Source organism: Mytilus trossulus, chromosome 12 (genome assembly GCF_036588685.1).
Source record: "Mytilus trossulus isolate FHL-02 chromosome 12, PNRI_Mtr1.1.1.hap1, whole genome shotgun sequence".
NCBI lineage: Eukaryota > Metazoa > Mollusca > Bivalvia > Mytilida > Mytilidae > Mytilus > Mytilus trossulus.
The window spans coordinates 14,995,810-15,023,187 of NC_086384.1; the positions used below are offsets into that span (position 1 = coordinate 14,995,810).

The 27,378-nt window shown below is 32.4% G+C and overlaps 1 protein-coding gene across 2 annotated transcripts; it reads left to right on the forward strand.

The window, feature by feature from the left end:
• Positions 1 to 4,647: 4,647 nt before the first annotated feature.
• Positions 4,648 to 24,871, forward strand: LOC134692973 (cytochrome P450 3A41-like). Of its 2 annotated transcripts, XM_063553643.1 has the most exons (15): positions 4,648 to 4,800; positions 7,195 to 7,291; positions 7,951 to 8,003; positions 8,985 to 9,081; positions 9,866 to 9,982; positions 12,400 to 12,485; positions 13,056 to 13,204; positions 14,908 to 15,023; positions 18,392 to 18,491; positions 19,157 to 19,314; positions 20,153 to 20,241; positions 21,757 to 21,894; positions 23,197 to 23,328; positions 23,530 to 23,560; positions 24,577 to 24,871. In XM_063553643.1, exons 1-15 carry the CDS (start codon positions 4,727 to 4,729, stop codon positions 24,649 to 24,651), a joined length of 1,512 nt encoding a protein of 503 aa, XP_063409713.1. In that variant the 5' UTR covers positions 4,648 to 4,726; the 3' UTR covers positions 24,652 to 24,871. The 2 variants fall into 2 exon arrangements, with proteins under 2 accessions (XP_063409713.1, XP_063409712.1); XM_063553642.1 differs by lacking the exon at positions 23,530 to 23,560 and having other exon boundaries at positions 23,197 to 23,359.
• Positions 24,872 to 27,378: the final 2,507 nt, after the last annotated feature.

Sequence of the window (27,378 nt, forward strand, 5' to 3'; positions counted from 1 at the left end):
CAATAAGGTTATCGGCAATGGATTAGAATTAACATTTGAATACTTGTAAACTAATGTTTTTTACTACATTTATTTATTTCATGTGTGTACTGCCTTTAATACACTGTTCACAACCTGATTAACGGTTTAGACGTCACAAGTTTTAAACGTTCTGATTGGTTTAGACGTTATATGCACACCATATGACTGTTCAAAAAAATTAAACCAAACTGGAGTAAACATTTGAAGTACACGTTAGAGAGACGTAACGTCACATTTGTCTGCTATTGAATGTTATGAGTAACAGGGTTTCCGTCCTTCTTATATTATATATATAAGAAATATTCAAGGATTATCCCACCTATAAAAATTAATATATAATACTTTACATTCCTTTTCTCCTTTTGCAAATATATATCTTATTTTGTTTAACTAATCTTTTTTCGCTGAGAATCGTTTTTAAAATTTATCGTAACTCATGATTCGACATTATTTAAAATAATGTTTTATATAAATTTTAGCAAACATCTTCATATGAAAAATACAAAATCAAAATAACCAAACATCAATCTGAAATTACACAGTAGTATATGTTCATGCAGGTTCAAAGGAACATGTTTTTTCCCAAAAAAAAGAAATGTTTGTTTTACAAAAATATGGACTACATGTAGTTTGCGAAATCGAGCGTAGTAGTATTCATGCAGGTTCAAAGGAACATGTTTTTTTTTACAAAATATAAAATGTTTTTGTACAAAAATATGGACTACATGTAGTTTGCGAAATCGAGCGCGCTCATTTTTGTTTTTGATGGAAATTATTTATCTCGTGCCAAGGGAGGCAACAACAATATAATCAAGCAGTGTTACATGTTGTTAAACATATAAATATGTTAAATGTTAGTTTAAAAAATATTTTATTAAATGTGCCTGTCCATATTTTTTCTAGAGAAAACTAATTAAAATGATTATATTCTTAATTAAAAATAGAGTCAGACACTAAATTGTTGTTCTACTAACATGTTATAATGAGTAACTGTTGATCTTTTATTTTGTTGAAAATAAAATTTATTTTATATGTATAGAATTTGTTACTTTTTACGAACTATTAAAAGGTCACAACCACTAAACGTTTCATTACACTCATCTCATTTTTTATTGGTTAGAAAAAAGTAAAATAACAATAATACCGAGCTCGAAAGAAAATTCAAAACAGAAAGTCCAATCACACAAATGAAAAGCGACTCTTATATTTCTGATGAGGTATAAGCATTTTCTTATTTAAAGTATGGTGGATTTAACCTGGTTTTATAGTTAGCTAATCCTCTCAAGTAGTTTCAGAAAATTCTATTATATTGACAACATTGTGTCAATCAAACAAACAGACATATATCATACACATATATGTATCGTAAACATTCATGGAGAGTTGACACTCATACCACATCTTCTTATATATGATGAACGTATAAATAAAACATGTAAAAGCAACAGTAGTATACATAAAAGTCAGTTATCAATTTGAGAGAAAACAAATCCGGTTTACATACTGAAACCGAGAGAAACACATCATCAACTATAAGAAGAAAACAACTACAGAACACTGAAGTGCAACAAAAAAACTCTGACAATACAACATACATGCAACATACATAGAAACTATTAGATTATCGTATTACTGACTTGGTACAGGACATTCTTAGAACATCATTAACAGTTATCTTTGTTGTAATGTCAATTACAATTTATTTGAAAATCAAAGTTGAAGGCAAATTTGAGGTTTTTAGTATGAACTGTCAAATCATTCACATCTTGGCTATCCTGGTATTAGCTACTATTCATACGCTGTTACCAGTCTAGCCTTGAACCAATTTGAAATACCTGCCCTTGAGTGCTTTGTATCATGTTTATGAACTGATAATCTTAGTAATACGTCTGCTATGTAGTGAATTGAATACATTCAAGTTTGGTCGTATAGCCATACATACTGTGGTCAATCTCTGAATGATAACCTTCGAGTTCAGTTGCAATAACAGAAAATTACACTGAACGAATAAATTGTCATATTCTAAAGTCAATTTTGACCGAGTTTAAATAAAGGCAACAGTAGTATACCGCTGTTCAAAACTCATAAATCCATGGACAAAAAACAAAATCGGGGTAACAATTCAAAACCGAGCGAAACGCATTCAATATAAGAGGAGAACAACGACACAACACCGAAACGCAACACACATAGAAACAGACCAATCATCAGACAAAGCACCACAAGAATAACAAATGTAACATGAAAACCAAATACATGAATTTGGGATAGACAAGTACCGTGCCACTTCTTATCTCAATATCTCAAAAATAAGAGAAAACACAAACGACTCAACCTTAAAATGCAACACAAAGAGAAAAGAACAATATTATAACAATGACCATCTTCCTGACTTGGTACAGGACACTTTTAAAGGGGAATAAAAGTGGTGGGTTGAACCTGGTTTTAAGGCATGCCAAACCTCGCACTTTAATGGCAAAGTTAAATATAACATTGAAATGACAACATAATATTACAGGACTACAATACAAATAAATAGGAGAACATATTAGACACAGAAAAACATAATTAATAGATAACAAAAAGCATCAGGTTTAAAATTCAATACGCCAAACCTTATTATTTTTATCTATAATACCTAAACTTGTAAACAGATTATTTTAGTAAGGTTTGTTACAATATAGAACTTCCTGAACGATAAACAAAATGATAATACCAAAGTGAATCTTTCCTTATCTTGTTGATGAATATTCGGTTTCAACTACATAAATAATACACGATGGTCTTAAACTATAGGATCTGGGTACTGACCTTGTTTCTCATCTTCATAACATGTTACATATATATAAAAAGAGAAGATGTGGTATAATTGCTGGCGAGAACTCTCCACAAGAAACCAAAATGACACAGAAATTAACAATAGTAGTTCACCTCACAGCCGTAAAAAATGAGCAAAGCCCATACCGCATAGGCAGCTAAAAAATGCCCGGAAATGAGAAATGTAAAATAATTTAGACAAGAAAACTAACGGCTTATATATGTACAAAAATTAACGAAAACAAATATGTAACACATCAACAGAGGACAACCACTGAATTACAGGCTCCTGACTTGGGAATAAAGTATTCTTTTATTTTATCTTTATGACTATTACTTCAACTATTGAGTCTGTTTTTGGTAGACGTATTTATTTGACGTGGCTCTGTACTTATTCATCCCGTTATTGAGTTATTGTTCTATGATAATATTTGTATTCCTGTCTTTTAGTTTTACTAAAATTCATTTTCTATTTGCCTTTTTGTGTTTATTTCTAACTACATATGATGTAACTCTGTAGTTATACATCCCGTCATTATGTTATTATTCTATTTTAATTTCGTAGTCTTGTCTTTCGTTTTGGCTAATATGCTGCGTCTTTATGTCTTACTGTGTTTCTTCCTAACATATGACATGGCACTGTATTTATGTATCCCTTCATTGTGTCATTTTACCATGATAAATGTTTGTTAATATATTTGTTGGTTTTTAAAGTGATTAGGGTAATAACACGATGTTGACTGGTGTACACATATTAATGACATCCTTACCTTTAATGTCCGAGTGTTTGTTTTGTTCAAACATCGTTTTCAATAAAATGAAATTTAATGCGACTGGTGTACACGTGAGAGGCTTAGCTAGTTATAAAACCAGGTTTAATTCACAATTTTCCACATAACAAATTGCCTGTACCATGTGTACGGAGACATGAATATGACAGTTGTTATCAATTCGTTTGAAGTGTTTGAGCTTTGATTTGCCATTTGATTACGTCGCAATTTTTTCTTTTAAATTTTTCGATGGGACAATGTAATTTAGACATTTTGAAATCCAAGGCCAGTATTTGTTTTTTTTTAAGAAAAGTGACAATAACCATAAATAAAATGAATGAAATTATCGCTCAATCTAAAAAATCTAATTACATTTCAGATATTGCGGGAGTAATGTTTCTTCATTCAAATTAAATGTTATCTAGGAGAAACTTTCAAAATTGAACACTTCTCTTGTGTCCTCCAACATGCTTTATAATATGATCTGCTCACCCTTCCGGAGCGCCTGAGATCACCCCAAGTTTTTATGGGGTCTATAGTTTTCTATGTCGTGTCTTCAATCTATGAGTTTGACTTTCCCTCTGGTTATTTTTTCGTCCCTCTTTGTTAGACCTAGTGCAAATGTATTCAGTGTTGTCTCTTGCTTGGTAATTTATGTCGTCATCTTCTCTAACAATGATATAAAAAGATTAGATAAATGTTTAGGGACACATTAGCCTTAAACCGTTGCAACCACAGAACTAAAACAAGTAAATTTGTTCATTATGTTCATAAAATTGAACAAAAGTGTTCACAAAATCAGTTTAATTACACACCAAATGTACTAGCGGCTTCAGGTCGGATGGTACATTTTTTAACCTCGAAAAGAAACATAAAAGTTCGAGCGTTTACCTGCATTTGTACTTTTACAAAGTATTTCAAAATGACATATAGTTCACTAAATTATATCACAACGTAGTCGCTCACCTAGAAAGGTTATATAAAAATTACCTGCACATGTGGTGACTTGATCAATATATGGTCATACTTAGACTATTTATACATTTCTAGTTGTACATACTTACTACACATTGATAGTATAGTGTGTAGAAAAGAACAATAAACAACAAAACATACGCATGGATATTCTTGGAGTTGTAACCGTTCCAGGCTGGGTACTTACAATAATCATCATAATTATTACTTTGTATTTGTAAGTATGTCTAATTTCATTATATAATTACAATATGCCAACAAGGTTAAGTGACGATAAATAAGTAAAAATTATATTTTTCTAATTAGGCAAAAAAAAAAAAAATGACAAATTTCACATAGAAATACTTGTGATAATGCTATTAAGACAAAAATATATACTTTCTGGCACTTTCCTTTAAATTTATTAAACTATGACCCTTTGTATTTTTAGGTCAGTTTTTGTACTTTTTCCATAATTTTAATTGTTTTTGGCATAATTTACCTTTGCCTCATCAACGATTCAAAAAGATTTTATGTTGAGGAATTGTATATCAAAATTGGAATCTTTTAGTTACAACACATTTTAGATCGTAGGTGGCGACCAAGGTGTTTTAAAGCTTTTAGGTCATAAAATTGCACAAAACCATTATATTTTTGCAAAATGTTTAAAATTAGCCTATCGCCCCGATAAAGCCTTTTTGTGCAAATGCGCCGTAAAGCAACCAAAAATCAATCTATTTAAATTAGCCTACTATGTAGAATATTATGTACTTATATGGAAAAACAGACGTATTTAGCATTTTAAAAGACTTTCCATTTACGAATGGAACTGTGAACTTTTTGGTGTTTTAATATTATGTTGAAATTTAACATTGTTTAAGGCCATTTTGTGCCGTGAGTAAATGCTTATATCAAACCAAAACTAATGATGCATAACTAATTAAAATCTGTTAATTGTTATTTCTCAATACATGAATAATTGTGTATGCTAATATGATGAGCTACTTTCGCTTTGTAAACAACAGCATGGCAAAATAATCGATGTATCTATTAATATACGTACATGTATTTGTTTAGGGCTAGCGGAAGAACGCCTCTGGGTGTGAGAGTGTCTCGCTGCATTGAAGACCCATTTGTGGTTTAGAACTGTTGTCTGTTCTATGGTCGGGTTGTTGTCTCTTTGATACATTCCCCATTTTCATTCCCAATTTTTTTCGTGCAGATGTACTTATTCAAATTCAGGAATATGTTTATGATCAATTATATGTCATGATATTCAATCTTTTTCATCGTTTGTCCACCTTAAGTATAAGCTGAAATGTGCATCAAAATGGCAAATTTTCGTTCTCTGTTGAAGGCAGGTTGACGTAAGGTTACTTTAAATTAAAATAATACTGAAACCAGAGGAAGACAAAACGGAAAGTGCCTAATCATGCTAATCAAATGGTAAAATCAAAAGATCAAAATACATGAAACTAATTGATAACAACTGTCATATTTATGACTTTGTACAGGCATGTTATCATATAGAAAATGGTGGATTATACCTAGTTGTATATAAGTAGCATCTAATTCCGTTATATTGACAACGGTGTGTGGACCAAATAAAGATACATAAAAGGTTAAAATGTCAAAAAAGGGGTGCAGCAGTCAACATTGTGTTAGAATCTTAATCACTATAAAAACAAAAAAACATGTACAAAAGAAGCACACAATTATTTTATTGTTTTGCTTTAAAATATCTGTTAGTAGCTGCGAGTACTATAAATTCGTACTTTCTTGTTTGTTTGACCTGTTGATACTAAGGGAGCTATCATTTGAATTTTATGGGGTTGGGGGGGGGGGGGCTAGAATGAAAAAAAATTTCCTGCATTTTTTTTAGTTGTAATCTCTGTCCTGCCTTTTTATTTTTCACTCTATCCGGTCCTGCTTTTTTTTTTTTTTTAGTTTATCCTGACTTTTTTTTTTGCAAGTGTCTCATCCAGCCCTTTTTTAACTCAGAACTCCTGTCCTGCCTATTTTTTTCAAATTTCATCCTAGCCCTCCCCCCCCCCCCCCCCCCCCGCCCCATAACAATCAAATGGTAGCTCCCTAATTGTAATCCTTTTCTGATATGTAAGGCTAACATTCATCTGGTCTGTATACATTTACCAGCTTTGATTGTTTGGAATTACTACAAATTATCACTTCGTCGTACTATGAACATCCAAATTATTTCCTTTCTATTACTACTTAAATACAAATGTACGTTTATGGCACCGAAGTTTTATTGAGCACCAAGTATATAGATGTATTGTTAAGAGCCAATCCGCCAGAAAACCATGCAATATTCAGGAAATCGTCCAAATCGACAATCACAACTTGACTAATAAAATTGAGAATGGAAATTGGGAATCTGTCAAAGAGACAACAACCCGACCAAATAAAAAAAACAACAGCAGAAGGTCACCAACAGGTCTTCAATGTAGCGAGAAATTCCCGCACATTCAGCAAAAATGAATGACAAGAATACAAAAGTTATAATAGAACAATAACACAAGAAGAAAAAAAACCCACATAAATACAAATATACAAATCTATTTTAGGTCAAATTCGTCTGATATTTATGTGATGTTTTTGTCTTTATTTATAGATATTCGTTATGGCATCATAGCCTATGGCGTCGTAATGGTATTCCAGGACCTAAACCAACACCTTTCCTTGGAGTCCTACCACTTATTAAAAAACATGTAAATATTTTATGTTTATTATTTAGTTATTAAGGCCAGCTAAAATGGCTAAAGTGAATTTATATATAAAAAAATGTTAGAAAAATTGAAATAATTTTCAAAAAACACATACAAGAAACGATAGTGGTGTAACAGTTCAATATAAGAACGAACTATAACAATAATTTGAAAAATGCTTAACTCATCAGAATGGATAGATATAACAATACATTTAACAAAAACGCAGAGTTGATATAAAAAAAAAATATGTGGTATGATTGCCAATGAAGCAACTCTCCACAAGAGACCAAAATAACACAGACATAACAAACACATTATGGCCTTCAATAATGAGTAAAGCCTATACCACATAATCAGCTGTCTACGTGTTTTATTTGGTATATTCTAAGACTACTTCAAAGAGATATATGCATTTCAAAATGTCTGTATCGATCTTCACCTTTAAAATATATTAAATAACTAAGAAACATAAAATTCATGCAGGATTTAAAACAAATCCATCTACCAAAGTGGATGCTTCACAACGAATTATGAATCTATTACTATACATATAAGATTTTAAGAAAAATTGTAACACTCTACTTTCGATTGTTATATTACTGGAAGCTGGAAGTTATACAATTTGTAATTGCTTCTTCTGAATTTCTGTTTGTTCACAGGGACTAGCAAAAGCAGATTTAGAACTTGTAACGAAGTATGGATCAGTAGTAGGGTGAGCATTTGATTGAAATTGTTTCCGTATTCATATGCATGCACCTCATAATTGTCCAATGTACATATGCCAATAACATGATCTTCAGTAATCTAAAATACAGTAATATCATTTGATAAACCCATACTCTAAAAACATGTGTTATATAAAATGAATATGTAGGAGGTTAAGCTATAGGTAGCTATTAAACCTAGTTAAACTCATCATTTTCTTTTGAAAGGGTTTGTACCAGTATGACAGTTGTTTTATATTCGTTCCAATGCATTATGGTTGATAAAGTTAAACGTTTGAAACCGAATCAAGTAAACCCAAGACATTAACACGTAATGTTTTTTTCTGTCCCATTTATCGGCATAATGTTTTCTGGTCTATGCGCCCATTCGTCCGTCTGTTTGTTCGTTCGTTCGTCCGTCCGTTTGTTTGTCCGTCCGTCCGTCTGTCTCGCTTCAGGTAAATGTTTTTGGTAAAGAAAATTTGTCAAGGTAGTTTTTGATGAAGTTGAAGTTCAATCAATTTGAAACTTAATACACAAGTTCCTTATGATATGATCTTTCTAATTTTAATCCCCCAAAAAAGAGTAAAATCACAAAAATACTGAAAATCAATTCGGAAAGTCCATAATCACATGGCAAAATCAAATAATAAAACGCATCAATCACAAATGTCCAAATTAGAGTGTTGACCATTTTTTCACAGTCAACTGAACATAGCAAGGGATAGTGCGATTTGGGCATCCGTGTACTATGGACTTGTTTATTATCTTTTATCTTTTATGGAGTAAGGTATCTTTGTTAGTACTTTAGTTTTATATACATCAAAATACAGAACTTATCTCAATCCTCTACTACAATCTAACAAATCTAAGAAGTTGTGACTTGCCGTTAGAGTACAGTAGCTTGGGTACACATAAAAGAAAGAATAATGATACCAAGGGGACACATTCAAACCTTCAAGTCAAAAAAGATATACATTTTTTTTCAGAGTTTACAATGGTCTTTTACCTGTGTTGTTGGTAACTGATCCAGCAATGATCAAGGAAATTTTCATAAAAGAGTTTTCTAATTTCACAAATAGACCTGTAAGTTTTGTTTACATTTAGAAATAAAAATATGCATTATTTATTCACCTCTAACTTCATCAATAGTTTTGTAAGTAAGAAATAAAAAAAAATCAGTCAAACTAAAATGTAACTTGATTTGCTCATTTAAATTGACCAAGCCCGAGTTTCTCAATATGACAGACCAGTTAAAACATGTTGATATACCCAAAATGTTTAATGATACAATAGATTGGAACTACGACCGACAATCCCGATGGTCTAGATGTACTCCTTAGATCAACAAAAACACATATCATCATGAAAGCCTGCCTAGGAATAGGTTCACATGTTGTTGGGATTAACCAGTTTCACATAAGTACACATTGGGTCGTACAGTTTCACACAGGAACACTTGTGGTTAAGTTTGAACAGTTTGATTCAGGTACACGTGTAGTTTTGTTAGTTTTGACAGGTTTTACACAGGTTCAGACGTGGTTAGACTTTACCAGTTTCACACAAGGTCACTTGTGATTAAGTTTGGCCAGTTTCATATTTGCATACAAAAGTCATCCCCTTTATATGTAAGTTCGATATAAACAAAGCTTGAAATCCGGTCTTTGACAAAATACTCACCTGGTGCAGTAAAATTAATATTATTAAATAAAAGCAACAGTAGTATACCGCTGTTCGAAATTCAAAATCGATTGAGAGAAAAACAAATCCGGGTTACAAACTTAAACTGAGGGAAACACTACAAAAATAAGAGGAGAACTACGACACAACAGAAACAATGTTATAAATGTGCAATTCATTTTATTTTTAGATTCCGTTCAAGATGGACAAAGAGATGGCATCTGGTGTTGGTGCGGCCTTCGATAACCATTGGAAGTTTCTCCGTAGTACACTTTCTCCTACATTCTCATCCGGGAAACAAAAACTGGTAGGTTGTTTCATTTCAAAACAAAACTTATATGATCTTCAAGTAAACAAAACTGAAATGATGTACCATCAGTATGAAAGGATGTTTCCGTATCTACATATTCTTCTTTAACTAGGAAGGACCTTCAATGACAATAGGTTCAGTTTGACATCATTATGTAAAAAAATTTCAAATACCTATACAATTTTCATAACTTATTAAATATAATTGTTTTCCAGTAATCTTGTTTTTATCTTACATCACAAAAACTTCTATCTTAGCAACGTACATGAGTTACTATCAAATGTTGAAATCGTCAAAAAGTCTGGTATACGATTGACTCTTATATACTAATAATAAACATATAATTAATATCATTCTTGCTGCAAAGATAAATTTGGTCAATATTGCAAGATACATGTATATCAGTCATTTCAAAATAAAATACAAATTCGGAATCTGAACTTTTCGAAAAAAAGAAGTTAAAATAAATGCAAATTAATTTAAAGAAAACAATAGCATATTGATTTGTTAATATTTTTTTTAAAATATGCAATCTTACCAACACCTGAGAAAATTTCATTTTAAAATTGGGTCACGAAAATCAATAACAAAAAACAACTTTTTAGAATTTCATAGGGATACGAACGGGAGATATAAGTATCTTAACATTATACACGAACCATTTATACATGAATCAACCCTGTCCGGGTCAAACAAACAAAACAAAACAAAAACAAATGAAAAATTGGTATTGTTTGTTTTTGTTTTTTCGCTAAGATTTGGTTGCCGCAAGTTGTAAAAAACAGTACATACGATGACATGCCTTTCTGTGAACTACCACTTTTAAGACCAAGTTCAGCATGTTGGTTCTTATTTATTTATCATATTCTCTTCCTGAATATGCCTTTAAGTGTCCACTGAAAGCTAACCAATCACCAGAACAACCACCCATCGTACCGTCTTAGAGAAGGTTGAAGATGTAGGCGTAAAAAGCAAAACTAATTTCATATGTTATAAACAGGAGGACATGTTAAAGAACACGACAATACAACTGAACAAAAATTCAAATTATTTTTTCTTATTGTCAATGATTCTGATATACATGTATCTAGTTTCTGACTCATTTTAACAATGTTAACACTGAAGGCTTGTCATTCTTGGATTTTGGGATTATCTCCTTAAGTTCACGGAGAGGTTCGGATTTTATTTGGATTCGGAATAATAGCCAGTATTCTGGTAGTTGTAGCAGCGTCTCTCAATGATTTTGACAAAGAAAAGCACGGAGGCGTCCAAAAAAAATATGTCATTATAAAAATGAATAATACACACATATTTGCCGCTGGTGTCCGTATTTATATTTGGAATGGCAAATATATCAATGATCTGCAACTTTAAGAACTTCAATTAATTGGTCGACCCATACGTACATGATGTTCACCTAATGTAGACTAAAATTGGTGTTCTAATATTTCTATCTCCTAATATCATCTCATTTAAGTATGATAGTGGTAACTTATATGAGACGGAGAAGGGATTTTCACATTGTTATTTTATGAATAGGGCAGGGGAGTTCAAACCACAACCGGAGGTATAATATACCCACATTTATATGTTGTGCAACCCCCCCCCCTTTGTTTGGGAATAAAAGACATTCTTTTGTGTCATTAGTGTTGCTGTCGTCTCGCAAGGTCTGTATCTCTATTTGCCTGTAACGAGAAAGTACCATGTCTCTAAGAAATCAGTACAAAAGTTGGCAAAATATGATGACAGTTTTACAACCCAAGCAGAACAAAATAACACATCAAGGAATAAAATGAACCAAATAAGGTTCAGGTACTAAAGAAAACATTTAAGTACAAATCGCAAAGGGGAAAGAATTCAAAGAGTATTGAAAAGAAACAATGCGTATTCTATATGACACGCTTGAAAAATAGCTGTACAGTATTATCGGCAACTGAATTCTAAATAATAGTTGCACAATTCATAATTTTGTCCATCCTGTTACCCGTCAAGATAAAAAAAAAAAAAAAAAGAGGGGCGAAAGATACCAGAGTGACAGTCAAACTCATAGACTGAAAATAAACTGCCAACACCATGGCTAAAATATAAGAAGACAAACAGACAAATAATAGTACAGAAGACACAACATAGAACATTAAAGTCTAAGCACAAGTACTAGTTGGGTACTGTTGTATTACATTTATACCTGTAACATGTATAAAAATATAAATTGTCAAAACTACGTTTACCCTTTAAATGATAAACTTTACTTGAAAAACTATCCCAATTGGAAAACAAATCAACAATAGTGTTTATTCCAAACCATGGCTGTAATATAAAGTTATTGTCCACGTACATATATAATAGCAAAAAGCACATGATCAAGTTACTTCAATTTTAAAAGTTGAAACAAAACCATGCTTGAAATATTGTAGATGGTCCCCAAAATACACAGATGCTGTACGGACCTAGTTGCAAACATCCAAAAGCAGCGAGAACAAGGACACGTCGACATGAAGGAGTAAGATAGTAGTTCTTATGTTTTCCAGTATCTGACGTAATAATTACATACGAAAATGGTTCATTTTCATATTATGGATTTTTATTTTGGATTTTACAATTTCTGTAAGAGTTTTTTTTCCTATTTTTGGATTTATTTACTGTCTTGATTCATAAAAAATTGAAATAGTCCTGGAAGGAAAGTATCTAAGACTTTAGCAGCAAACGCATGTTCGCGTAGATGATCATGTGAGATTCAGAAGGTCTTTTTTTAAAACAAGTACAGTTTAGATATCAAAACACAAGGACGGTAACTGTTATGATTCGATGTAACATCAATATATATATATGCGCAAAACGTAGGACCTGATCTTAAAGAGGGACGAAAGATACAAGAGTAACAGTCCAACTCAAAGGCCGAAAACAAACCGACAATGTCATGGCCCAAAATAAAAGGCAAACAGACAAACAATAGTACAACAGAAACAACATTGAAAAATAAAGACTGTGCAACAATTCACTAATCTGAGGGATGGTAAATATTGATGTGGTCAAATAGAGTTTAATTTCCTATATGTTTTATTTACTGCAGAGTATGTGGAGCTTATACTATGGATGTAATTGCTAGTACTGCATTTGGTATAGAAGTCAATTCACAGAAAGATCCAAACAATCAATTCGTTAAACATGCAAAAGAGGCAGCTCTTGGAGAGATATTTAAACTTAAATTTCTTCTTATTAGTAAGTTTTCACCTACAATGGATTGGCTTAATCTATAAACACTTAATAAAATGTATAAATAGTTATTATCAAAGGTACCAGGATTATATCACTGACGCTCAGATCAAAATAGTTGTAAAGTCAAACAAGTACAAAGTTTAAGAACATTGAGACCCAAAAATCCAAAAGGTTGTGCTAAATTTGATTAAGGTAATCTATTCCTGGGATAAAAAAAATCTTAGTTTTTCGAGTTATAAAACAATACCAAACTCAAAGGAAGATTTTAAAAGTGGAAGTTCAATAAATTGGACCAAGACAAACTTTGAACTATATCATTAAATGGACGATTGGCAAATATCTATTATATTCCTGACTTAGTATATATTTGTCGAGGAGCCAGCTGAAGGACGCATCCGGGTGCAGGAATTTCTCGTTACATTGAATACCTGTTGGTGACCTTCTGCTGTTGTTTTTTCTATGGTCGGGTTTTTGTCATTTTGATACATTCCCCATTTCCATTTTGAATTTTATTATTGTGGGTTAAGACTGGTTTTACTAATAACTAATCATGTTGATCTCATTGTATGACAGCTGTTAATAGCTCTTTTATATTGATAACATTGTGTGTGCATCCTAAACAGATATAATTGGTTAACGTGATAAAAGTGTGACCCAGCAGCCAAAATTGTGTACACATTCATCATTAATATACAAATCAACCGACCGAAAACATTTTGTTAAAAGTACAAGTACAAGAGTTTTATCTCCCTTCCAAAAGAAGTAACTATTGATTACTTTTTGGTTTTTCCTTTCGGATTGGATTCACCCTAAATTCATATATTTGACTTCTGAAATTTGTAGTGGTTAGTATTCTCGATGCAAGTTATTTTCGGCACACTGATCATAGCACATATATAACTATTTACACCACTGGGTCGATGCCGCTGCTGGTGGACGTTTCGTCCCCGAGGGTATCACCAGCCCAGTAGTCAGCACTTCGGTGTTGGCATGAATATCAATTATATGGTCATTTTTATAAATTTTCTGTTTACAAAATTTAGCAATTTTTCGAAAAACTAAGGATTTTCTTACCCCAGGAGTAGATTACCTTAGCCGTATTTGGCACAACTTTTTGGAATTTTGGGTCCTCAATGCTCTTCAACTTTGTATTTATTTGGCTTTTTAACTATTTTGATATGAGCGTCACTGATGAGTCTTATGTAGACGAAACGCGCGTCTAGCGTATAAATTGTAATCCTGGTACTTTTGATAACTATATATATTATGCTTATAGATTGCACGAAAAAAACGTATTCTCCTAACTTTCATTATTCCTTATTTTTTTAAGAGCAAAACATTGACCAACCAGATGTTAATCAAGACATCTTAATTACATAGACAAATATGTTATGCATCAAGCCGAGCTGTCACAGTGTTTCTAAATATAATCATGCCCAAATAGTTAGCTCTAATTGTTGGATTATTGTTCAGTAGTATTGTATGTTCTTTCATTCATCAGTGAAGAAAATACAAACAGTAAGGAAAATAGGAATATATTAACACCACGAATATTAGACATATGCTTTATATGAATTGAAAACAGGTATACAAATTAATTGTCGTGTATTATTTCCTTATTCAGCCCAAAACACGGAAATGTTTTCTTTGAATAAGACACTTTATTTTAGTAATCATGTTTGCATGTCATATTTTGTTTTTTTCAGTGTTGTTTCCGTTTTTGAAAAACTTGGTAACAGTGCAATTGTCGTCAAAAGCAGTTAATGATTTCTTCAAAACTGTTGTAGATTCTGCAATTGAATTAAGGAAAACAGGACATGAAGTGTGTATTTTTAACTCTTAGAATTACATTTTATATACAAATATATCAGTATGGTACTAATGATGTTACAAACAAGTGAGTTTTGTACTAATTATGTTACAAACAAGTAAGTATGGTACTAATTATGTAACAAACAAGTGAGTATGGTACTAATGATGTTACAAACAAGTGAGTATGGTACTAAGGATGTTACACACAAGTGAGTATGGTACTAAAGATGTTACAAACAAGTGAGTATGGTACTAATGATATTACAAAAAAGTAAGTATGGTACTAATTATGTAACAAACAAGTGAGTATGGTACTAATGATGTTACAAACAAGTGAGTATGGTACTAAGGATGTTACACACAAGTGAGTATGGTACTAAAGATGTTACAAACAAGTGAGTATGGTACTAAGGATGTTACACACAAGTGAGTATGGTACTAAAGATGTTACAAACAAGTGAGTATGGTACTAAAGATGTTACAAACAAGTGAGTATGGTACTAATGATGTTACAAACAAGTGCGTATGGTACTAATGATGTTACAAACAAGTGAGTATGGTACTAATGATGTTACAAACAAGTAAGTATGGTACTTATGATGTTTCAAACAAGTGAGTATGGTACTAATGATGTTACAAACAAGTGAGTATGGTACTAAGATTTTACAAACAAGTGAGTATGGTACTAATGATGTTACAAACAAGTGAGTATGGTACTAAGATTTTACAAACAAGTGAGTATGGTACTAATGATGTTACAAACAAGTGAGTATGGTACTAATGATGTTACAAACAAGTGAGTATGGTACAAATGATGTTACAAACAAGTAAGTATGGTACTAATGATGTTACAAACAAAAACATGGTTTGCATCATATTTGTATTTTTTCCTCAAAATTGACACAAATCGATGACTTCAAATGTATGCCAAACATGATGATTTTAACGTCCTATTTCTTAAAAGTAGTATACCATATGACTTGTTTCATATGAAGATATTTTCATGTCTCTGTTAAAACGTTAACGCTCATGCATGTTCACAGTACACAAATTTCATTTACAAAACACCCATCCGTTGGTTCGTTCGTCCGTACGCATCATGTTACAGTGTTTAGTCGAGGTAGTTATTGATGAAGTGCAATAAAGTTGAAACGTAGTAGACATGTGTAAAGCAAAATTACATCAGGTTGAAACTTGATCCGGAGGAAAAAATGTCACAGTAGTTGTTGTTATTTCTTTATCTGGTGGAAAATATTTCCATGGGATAATTTTTCCTTTGCCATGAAATTCTTTCTGGGTAGTTAACTTATTGAAGTTATTAGAAAAACTTATCCTTTACAACTACGTACTATGAAATAATAATAGTGAATTTGAATAAAAGCGAAATTGTTAAAAAAAAAATGTATTATATATAAATGGGAAATAATTTCACAAATTTATATCATTGAAAAAAATTCCTGAAATATTCAAGTCAATATCATATATTTAAAAAGAAAATAATCATGAAACACAAGATACAAAGCCAGAAGTAATTTCAAAGATCTTAATTGTGAAAATAATATCATGATTAAATAAGGTAAGTGAAAAACATGTAAAAGTGAGTTGTTTTCAGATCTCAGTACAGATGTAAATTTAAAAGTAAAGATAGAAATAAAGTTGCATTACTACTGTTAACAGTAATGGAATAATTTGATTATGATGATACTTTTAACTATATACCTGTAAATAGTTTTGTCTGGGGACAGAGATGTAGTTGTTGATTATATGAAAATCAGATAAATCATAGCATAACAATATATTGGAACAAAAGCAATTTTAACAGCTGGATAGTATTTATCTGTGAAATGTTAACTGTCTTATTAATCAAGTTGTATGTCATCAAGGCAAAAGTTCACTATGAAAGAGATTTAGGAATTTTTTGTATTAATACCTTTAAAATATAAATTGCTCATAATAACCTCCCTTTAATAAATTATGCAAATTTGTTCTACCTTTCTGAAACATTTTATAATTTTAGTCAGGTATATATTGATTGTGAGTAATTTTCATAGTAGTTAATGAGACTCTATTTCACAAGGTTCTGTGAAATATCGTACGGCAAATAAATACCGGTACAGACAATCCGCATAACATATATTTTCACTCCCTTGGAAAAAAAACACCTGTGGAATGCCATGCCTGGAAAAAAATTTCTGTGACAAATTATCCTTAGGATAAAATATCACAGAGGAAGAAATAAACCGTTACACATGTTCTCTAAAAGTCAATGGAACTGAGGACAGGGGACCCTTTAATATTTACCTGAATTTGTGTATATATATTGAGTTACCTAGTTATTGTCTTTATTTGTTTTTGTTGTTTTTATATTATGTCACAAACTGTAAAGTTTATATGGCAATACAACTTTGAATTTGAATTTGATATGATATAATCTTTCGATTTTAATGCTAAAGTAGAGATGTCATCCCATTTCAACGGTCCACTGAACATAGAAAATGATAGTGCGGATGGGGCATCTGTGTACTGGGGAAACATTCTTGTTTGGTTGGTTTTTCTTACAATATAATCAATATGTCAACTATATTTGATGTGTGGAATAATTTTAATGTGTATATGCCTGTCTTCCAGGGTTGATTTAACTTTGACTTCATTTTCATGGTTCATTGATCAATCTAAAATTTTCCTGGTAAAGTTTGATCCTTAGATCTATACTATGCGCAGCAGGTAAACTACTGTAAACCAATTAATTTTCGCGGATACTTTATTTCGCTCTCGTTTTCCACTTTCTAGTCAACTTCACGGCTATTTAATTTCGCGATTTTCTAATTTACTTGATGTGGATTGGTAATAATAGATCCAAGATTTATATATATTCACGACGATTTATTTTCGCGTTTTTTTTCTCGCGAAAGTCGCGAAATAAAATCGCTCGCGAAAATAAGTTGGTTTACAGTATATTTGAAGCATGTTTGGTGTATGCAATGATTGTTAGGTGTACATGTATTACCAATTTGGTTTATCTGACATTGGAATTGTTGGTCCTCAATGCAGACCGTCATTGATAAGTCTTATGTAAACGAAACACGTGTCTGGCGTACTAAATTATACTCCTGGTACCTATTGGCTTCATTTTCTGTTAAGTGTATGTGAACGATCTAGAGAAGCTTTATATTTAGGAGTACCAACATAATATATATCGATGGTCAGTAAGGAAAGCGAGACCTGTCAGCGTGTGTACTCTTCTTTCTATAAATAAAAGAAACATTGACTACATTGAATTCGAATCAAAATTCGAGCTTTACTTTAGTTGATAATAACCAATGTTACAATGCTCTGTATATTTTTAGCATCGTTTTTAATTACTAAATATTTCGTAAGGTTTACAACGATTTTCTACAACTGATGTTAAACGCTCGCCATGATGATACACAATCAGAGTACTTTACCAAGGGGGATGTTCAAGAGTTTAAAAATAGAGGTACAGTACTTGTAGTTTTATAATATTTTTCAAAAGACGGGCGAAAAGAGGGACAGTCAAACTCAAAGAATGAAAATAAACCGATAAAACGATGGTTAAAAAATAAAAAGACAAATAGACAATTAATATCGCAGAAGACATAACATACAAAACTGAACCCTACCAAAACCTGGGGTGATCTCAGATGATCTGGAAGGGTAAGCAGATCCTGCTCCACATGTGGCACCAGTCGTGTTGCTTATGTTATTACAAATCCAGTAAATAGTCTAATTCGGTAGGTCACATTCGTAGAAAGAGAAGGGTATTGTAGTTACGACGAAAGGACCATATCCGGTATCATATGTAAAGTAATGTACACAATAGCCAAAATAACTATATCCCATCTTGTAGGTATTTTGAACACCATTATTTTTTTTAAGTCCTCTGTAGTGATTTATATTAATATGAAATCTCTTCATTCCGTCATTATATACCTCTTCACTTGAAATTCATTAGCTAAACGATCATTCTCCTTTACAGCAATCAATATCATAAATGTAGGAAAACATCCGTTTAAAACCATTCAAAACTACAATTTATTTCAGTTGTTGCAATTTAAGTTCACAAGATGTATTTACATTTGTAATTTATAGAATTATATGACTTCCTTTATTTTTTTTATACAGGATTAAACAGTATGGAATTGAAAGAAAATGCTGTTACCTTTTTCATTGCTGGTTACGACACAACAGCTAATACATTATCATTTGCGTGTTATTGCCTAGCAACTAACCAAGGCGTCCAAGGCAAATGTATTGACGAAATAGAAAATGTTATCAAAGGCGTAAGTAGTCGTGAACATTAAAATTGAGAAAGGAAATGGTGAATATGTCAAAGCGACAACCACCCGACCATAGAGCAGATAACAGCCGAAGGCAACCAATGGATCTTCAATGTAGCGAGAATTCCCGCACCCGTAGGTGTCCTTCAGCTGGCCCCTAAAATTATGCATAATAGTACAGTGATAATGGACGTCATGTATATTGACTGTATTTAGATAATGACAACAGTAGTATATCGCTGTTCGAAATTCATAAATCGATTGAGAAAAAAACAATATACTAGTATTCGGGTTTCAAACTGAAACTGAGGAAACACATCAAATATACGAGGAGAACAACGACACAATAGAAACTCAACACCAAAATGCAGCACACACAGAAACGAATATTGTCACGTACTTATTAGCATTTTTAATTTGTTTTTAACAATGTTATTAAATGTTGTGGTTAAAACGGGAATACCATTGGTTAAACATGCAAAGTAGTTCGTATGTAAAAAAAGGAGATAGGGTACCAGTATGAAAACACTCATCACAGATACTAGGATAACATTTTGTATTTACGCCAGACGTGCTTTTTGTCTACAAAAGCCTATCAGTGACGCTCGAATCTAGAAAGGTTTAGCAGGCCAAACAAAGTACGAATTTGAAGAGCAACTGAAAAGTTCCTAAAAGTTGTGCCAAATACAGATTAGGTAATCTATTCCTGAGTTATAACGAGTTCCTGAAAGAATTACTTTAGAACTTCGATGTTATTGATACAGACACTAACAAATGTCAAGTCATAACAACTATAATTGTATTTCAATCTCTAGTTATAACATCTATAATTATATTTTAGGGAACGCCACAGATGGAAGACCTTGTCGAATTAGAATATTTAGATAGATTTTTTAATGAGGTACTTCGCCTCTACGGTGCAGCATCAAGGTAAAATTCAAATATAAAATCTCAAAAATATCCAATTCTTAAGAAAATTAAAAACTGAAAGTCCCTAATCAAAGGGCAAAATCAATAGACAAAACACATCAAATGAATATATAACAGCTGTCATATTCGGTACTGGCATTTTGTTAAGTTGAAACGGTGGAGTAAACCTGGTTTTATAGCTAGCTAAACCTCTCATTGAAGGTTAAGTCATAGCTAGATATTGGGGTTAAAAGGAGGTTGTAATATAAGTTGATCACTAAGCATCCTGTATTTTTGAAAAGTAGAGTTGTTCATTATGCAGTAAATTTATTTCAAAGTCTTCATAAATTCTTCTATGTTCTTTTCTTTATTTCATTTTATTACATGTTAAAAGTGGATATGACTTTTCCCCTTCGTTTACAACTATAAAACTATACAACGTATAAAGTACCTGGATCTATGACAATGCTAAGTATACGTTATTTAAAAACGTATCATTGATATGGACATATTTATTTCTTCTGTAACGAATGTCTCAGTATGTAAGACTAAGAACTTTTAAATAAAACTTAATATACATGTTGTAGCAGACAATCTTGTTAAAATGTAATACTCGCACTTGTCTGTGAGCGCAACATATAAACAAAGAGGTTCAAGTGCGGAGATTTTGTCTAAACAAAAATGTATAGCAAATCACCAATCGTAGGGTACTTAGATGCTTCAGATATTTTTTGTTGGTGCCTTATTTTCTGAAGTGTCTGTTGTCCTTGATCATGGCTCAGTGTCAGCTAAAGCCTCGAGGCCGATATGGGAGCTAGTCTCGGGGTGATACCAGGGCCAATATAAAAAAGGCCATGTTATAATCTATAAATATCAGGAGAGGCTTCCAATGTCAACGTATATATATATATATATATTTAGTTTTCGTACGGTGACCTTTAGTTGTTAATATCTGTGTCATGTTTGTCTCTTGGTGACGATTGTCTCATTGGCAATCGTATCACAGCTTCTTTTTTAATCTGTTCCTTTTCAAGTTTATGAGACTAAAACATTTTTCACTAAAATTGGTACACATATTTCTGAATGTTAGGTTGCAAATACTCTGAAACTTCGCATTTGGTTGACAGTTTTTATATGAGAGTCACGACTTATTTTTTGGAAAATGAAACGATCGTCTGCTTACCCAAGTAAACATGTAACCATTGTATTGTAAATAAACTCATCATAGATACCAAGACTAAATTTAGTATACACGCCAGACGCGCGTTTCGTCTAAAAAAAGGCTCATCATTGACGCTCGAATCCAAAAATGTTAAAAAAGGCCAAATAAAGTAAGAAGTTGTAAAGCATTCAAATGGATTTTTAACAACCAAATTGTCAATGCCGCTCAGAGTGTATGTTTTTTTCCAAGGTGTATGTATCTAAGTACATTTCTTGTGTAGTTAGGTTAAATCGTCAGTATGATCGTTTCCGGTAAATGTTATGTTTCAGTTTGAATCAATCTACGCACGTATGTTTTATTTTAAAATTGAATAGATTTCACCGAGCTGCAAGAGAGGATGTGACAGTCAGTGGTGTTCATATTCCTAAAGATGTAAATGTCAGTGTGCCTATTTATGCCTTACATAGAAATCCTAAATACTGGCCAGACCCTGAAAAATTCGACCCGGATAGGTAAGCTATGTTAGTGTACATATATCTATCTATAATACTAAAATTACGAGGTCCAATTTGTCAGCCGTCATCACGTTAAAACGACGAATCAAAGAATTCGACTTTATATATAACTAACATGGTACAAAGGTGTAGATTAAAAATTACAACACTCCAGGCCCTTTTGTTTTCCACGTAATAAATATTGCAAATAATTAAGAAGTTCCGGATCGAGTCCGATACCGATACCAATAGTATATTCACCAGTTACCGATTACCTTATCTGTACGTTCCGCATATGACAGGCGCACCACTAAACGGTGTATTCAGGATAAATATGCTATATACACGGGTCATAATCACAGGGTTGTTACTACTAAATTGTCAAATTTTAATCAGTAAGACCTTTTATCTGGACTAAAAATAAGGCGTTTAGGTACAGTTTTTAATTTGTTAGCCGGCATGACGCAAAACAGCGAATCAAAGAATTCAGCTTTATTTAGAACTAATATAGGACAATGCTGTTGATTGAAAAATACTCCATTCCAGGACCTTTCGTTTTTCAATATTACCAATAATTGATAAGTTCCGGTTCGACGGGTTCAAACAGAAAGATTTAAAAGCAGAGAAAACTGTGTATCGTATAATCGGCATGACTTTATCAGATGACAATACTCATACTAAAATAAGGCTTGCGCACAGTTATATACTTCAATTCAGTCATGGACCCACGATACCATGGGTGTTTTCTAGTATATACAATAGAGATCCTTGACATTAAAACTGTATTTGATATACCTCTGCACAATTCAAAACCTCGACTACACATTCCATAGGGAAAAATTTTTACACACATATTTAGAATTTTGATTTAAAACAATATTGCTTTATAAAACTTGAAAAAAGAGGGACGAAAGATACCAAAGGGACAGTCAAACACATAAATCTAAAACAAACTGACAACGCCATTGCTAAAAATTGAAAAAGACAAACAGACAAACTATAGTACACATGACACAACATAGAAAACTAAAGAATAAACAAAACGAACCCCAAGTAGTAAGTAATAGTAATTTTGAAGTAGAACATAATTATAGTAACTTTGAAGTTTCGAGATTGAAATTTGTTTTCAGTGCATTAGTGGTAAACTGACATGAACCTTGTGACATTGTAATTTCGGGGCCTTTTATAGCTGACTATGCAGTATGGGATTTGCTCATTGTTGAAGACCTTAAAGTTGTTAATTTTTGTGTCATTTTGGTCTATTGTGGAGAGTTGTCTCATTGTCAATTATACCATATCTTCTTTTTATACTTATTGTAGGTTTACTGACGAGAACAAAGCTAAAAGACCAGAGTATACATTTGTTCCATTTGGTGTAGGTCCAAGAATATGTATTGGAATGAGATTGGCACTGATGGAAGCTAAAATGGCGTTAGTGTTTATGTTACAGAGGTTTAATTTTTCACCCTGCAGTGAGACAGAGGTAAGCTAAAATGGGGCTAGTGTTTATGTTACAGATGTTTACTTTTTCAACCTGCAGTGAGACAGAGGTAAGCTAAAATGGCGCTAGTGTTTATGTTACAGAGGTTTTATTTTTCACCCTGCAGTGAGACAGAGGTAAGCTAAAATGGCGCTAGTGTTTATGTTACAGAGGTTTACTTTTTCACCCTGCAGTGAGACAGAGGTAAGCAAAAATGGCGCTAGTTTTTATACTACAGAGGTTTAATTTTCACCCTGCAGTGAGACAGAGGTAGGCTAAAATTGCGCTAGTGTTTATGTTACAGAGGTTTAATATTCACCCTGCAGTGAGACAGAGGGAACATAAAATGGCGTTAGTGTTTATGTTACGGAGGTTTAATTTTTCAACCTGCAGTGAAACAGAGGTAAGCAAAATTGCATTAGTGTTTATGTTACAGAGAATTACCTTTTCAACATGCAGTGAAAAAAGGTAAGCTAAAATAGCGTTTGCGTTTATGTTACTGAGGTTTACTTTTTTACCCTGTAGTGAGACAGAGGTAATCTAATAACAGTAGTATTCTGGCTATTAAAGGTCATAACAAATCCAGGTAAAAAAACTAAACCCGAGGGAAACACATCAACTACAAAAGGTTTACAACGAAACAACATAAAAAGTAAAGTGCAACAAAAAACAATCGACAACGCAACCTACTAAAACTGCAACAAAACTGACCCTAAAAACACAAATTGGTGATTGTCAGATATACAGCTCCCGACTTAGAACCGGTACATGTTTACCAACTATACTAATATAATTAGGAACCAGTTAAAATCTGATCAAACCGCAAAGCTTTGACATTTTAACGTTTTGTTTCTTTTGTGTCGTTTGTTTCCTATTATATTTGAGTATGAGTTCACATTATTATAAGACGTGTCACGGTACTTTTCTATCCAAAATTCATGTATTTAGTTTTGATGTTATATTTGTTATTCTCATAGGATTTTGTCTAATGCTTTGTTCGTTTCTGTGTGTGTTACATTTTAATGTTGTGTCGTCATTCTCTTATTTTAATGCGTTTCCCTCTGTTTTGGTTTGTGACCCGGATTAGTTTTTTTTCTATCAATTTGTGAATTTTGAACATCGGTATACTACTGTTGCCTTTTTTTGACGAGTTCTTTAAAAAACATAATTTGCATTCTTTTTATATCCTAATACTTTGCAAAAGCTACTATACCTTTCAGATCCCTGTCGAACTGGAACAAGGAGCAATAATTCGAGCCAAGAACGGCATCAAGTTGAATATCATCAATCGATAGGAACATTACATGTATTTTTATATGTGGAAGATTTCCTATATACTATGTATCAATGGTTATATATGTTTATTATAGTGAACTTTATTTGTATTATAAGTTACATAGTGTGTTAGTGATTTTATATGATATATTCAGGGTCAGTAAATTCCATATGGGGTGAGAAGCTAATTTTCCCTTTTTTATCGTATTCGATTATCAATAAAAGATGGTATTTGATGTAGCTACAGTTTATTTCATAGATGGTATGAGTGCCAATGAGACAATTCTCCATCCAAGAAACAATTTATAAAATTAAACCATTAATGTCAAGGTACGGCCATAAACACATAGTATTTGCTAACACCGAACAGCAAGCTAAAACGGGCCCCAAAAATAACAATTCATTCAAAACAGAATAAAAAAGTGAGCCTTATCTTCTTTGACCTCCTTTAATGCGGGAATTGAGTATATCTATCCACCATTTAAATTTGGTTATTATGATATAACTCATATGAGTCCGCTGTCTCGATGAACATAGGGATTTTGGTAACCTCTGTAACCTAATGATGATCGTTTATAGCTGACTATACGGTATGAGATTTGTTAATTGTTTGAGGCCGTACGGAGACCTATCGTTGATAATTCATGTGTCACTTGGTCTCTTGTGGAGAGTTATCGCATTGGAAATCATACCAGATAACCTCATATATGACCGAAATTTACACTTCTTTCTAGGAGCTGACAACAAAATTTGGAAGAGGAAGAAAATATTTCCTTTTTTATACTGAACGAACGGATAAACTTATTTATTGTCGAAACGAACGAAACGATATGATAATATTAATAATCAAAGAATATTAAATAATATTTCTATTGCTAAAATGGTAATCAAACACACAATTAAAGTACTGAATTCCAACATGTCTGTTGTCTCAATTTTAAAAAATCAACCATTGACCATTTTTCCCCATGGTATAAACAATGCCCGAATGTTGTTTCTATTGATTTTGATTTTGTCTGTGTACTGTTCATAGATGTAATTTAAGGTGTGGATGTTCTTCAACTTCTAATTTTATTCGGTCTCCAGCTGTTGGGATTTGAGTGTCACTTATATGACCTATGTAGATAAAAGCGCTAACGTGGTCATAGTTATCAATAGATACCAGGCTTGCAATTTGATTTGCCCTTCAACTTCTAATTTATTCGGTCTCCAGCTCTTGGGATTTTAGAATCACTGATATGACCAATGTAGGTAAAAGAGCTAGCGTGGACATAGTTATCAATAGATATCAGGCTCGCAATTTGATTTGCCCTTCAACTTCTAATTTCATTCGATCCCCAGCTGTTGGGATTTGAGTGTCACTGATATGACCAATGTAGGTAAAAGAGCTAGCGTGGACATAGTTATCAATAGATACCAGGCTTGCAATTTGATTTGCCCCTCAACTTCTAATTTCATTCGATCCCCAGATGTTGGGATTTGAGTGTCACTGATATAACAAATGTAGGTAAAAGAGTTAGCGTGGACATAGTTATCAATGATTTGCCAGACACGTTTTTCGTCTACATAAGACTCATCAGTGACGTGTAGATCAAAAAAGTTAGAAAGGCATCTTTGTTTATCTTTCTGAACCTTTATGCTCTGTCAAAATTATACAAAGCAAGTACAGATAATACATATATTACCCCAAACAAGTTGTCTAAACAAAACGTCGCGGAACATATCTATACTGTCATTTTTTTTAATGCAAAACAAACACCTTATCAACACATATTAATCGGATTTAGTGAATCCTCTTCGAACATACATATTGGATTAAGATATGAATGCATGACCTTGACACTAAAACAGTTTGGAGACTAAATTACAAAATATAAATATAAATGAGTGTTATCTTTCTTTGCACTTGACTTTACATATTAACGTTTATCGTAATTTTGGCTGCAATTGGGATTGGATGTCTAAGGAGAAACAAAATGTATATGCTTTATCAGAAAAGAAATAGTTGTTTCATTGTCAAAAATATCCTATCTGTTTTACATTTTTACAATTGATAACCAAACGGGTTTATAAACCACTTGATTTCTCTCTCTTTCTTTCTCTCTCTCACTCTCTCTTTTTTCCTAACCTAGTATCTTGTAAATTATAAGTAAACACTCTACTACTTGAGCACATGGACGCTGTAATTGGTCCAGTTTATTTATGTTTCCCAATCCAGTACTATTTCACACTTCACTGGCATACTCAAAGACTTGTACAAACTAGATTCAGTGTTTGTCTCAATTGCTAAACTCTATCATTATTTCTGTTTTCGTGACATATTAATACCTCCTGGAACACCTAAAATAGTATTGAAGACATGGGTACTCCATTAAACATGTTTGCTGAAATAACCATGAAGTGTTTATGAATATAACGTGTTTTTGCATTAACTCGTAAATACATTTTTGAGACATCACCAGTCGAAAACAACATACAAATAATCATTTAATAGTTACTTATCTCAGATCAGTTTTTAATTGTATACTTGGTATCTTCGAGCATTCAAAAGCATATATAAATATCGGTCAGAAGTAAAAAGAAAATAGATATACATGGTCTTATCTAAATATAAAAAGAAGATGTGGTATGATTGCTAGTGAGACATCAGTCCACACGAGACCAAAATGACACAGACAAGTATAGTTCACCGTACGGCCTTCACCAAATCTATATGGAAATGTCAAACGCTATCTTGAAATAAACAA

Excerpts from the sequence above, each read along its gene's own strand:
- LOC134692973 (XM_063553642.1), top strand. The coding sequence starts at position 4,727 with ATGGATATTCTTGGAGTTGTAACCGTTCCAGGCTGGGTACTTACAATA. Across the intron at positions 12,486-13,055 it reads GGACACGTCGACATGAAGGA|AGTATGTGGAGCTTATACTA; the intron begins GTAAGATAGTAG and ends TATTTACTGCAG. Across the intron at positions 18,492-19,156 it reads TCAAGAGTTTAAAAATAGAG|GATTAAACAGTATGGAATTG; the intron begins GTACAGTACTTG and ends TTTTTTATACAG.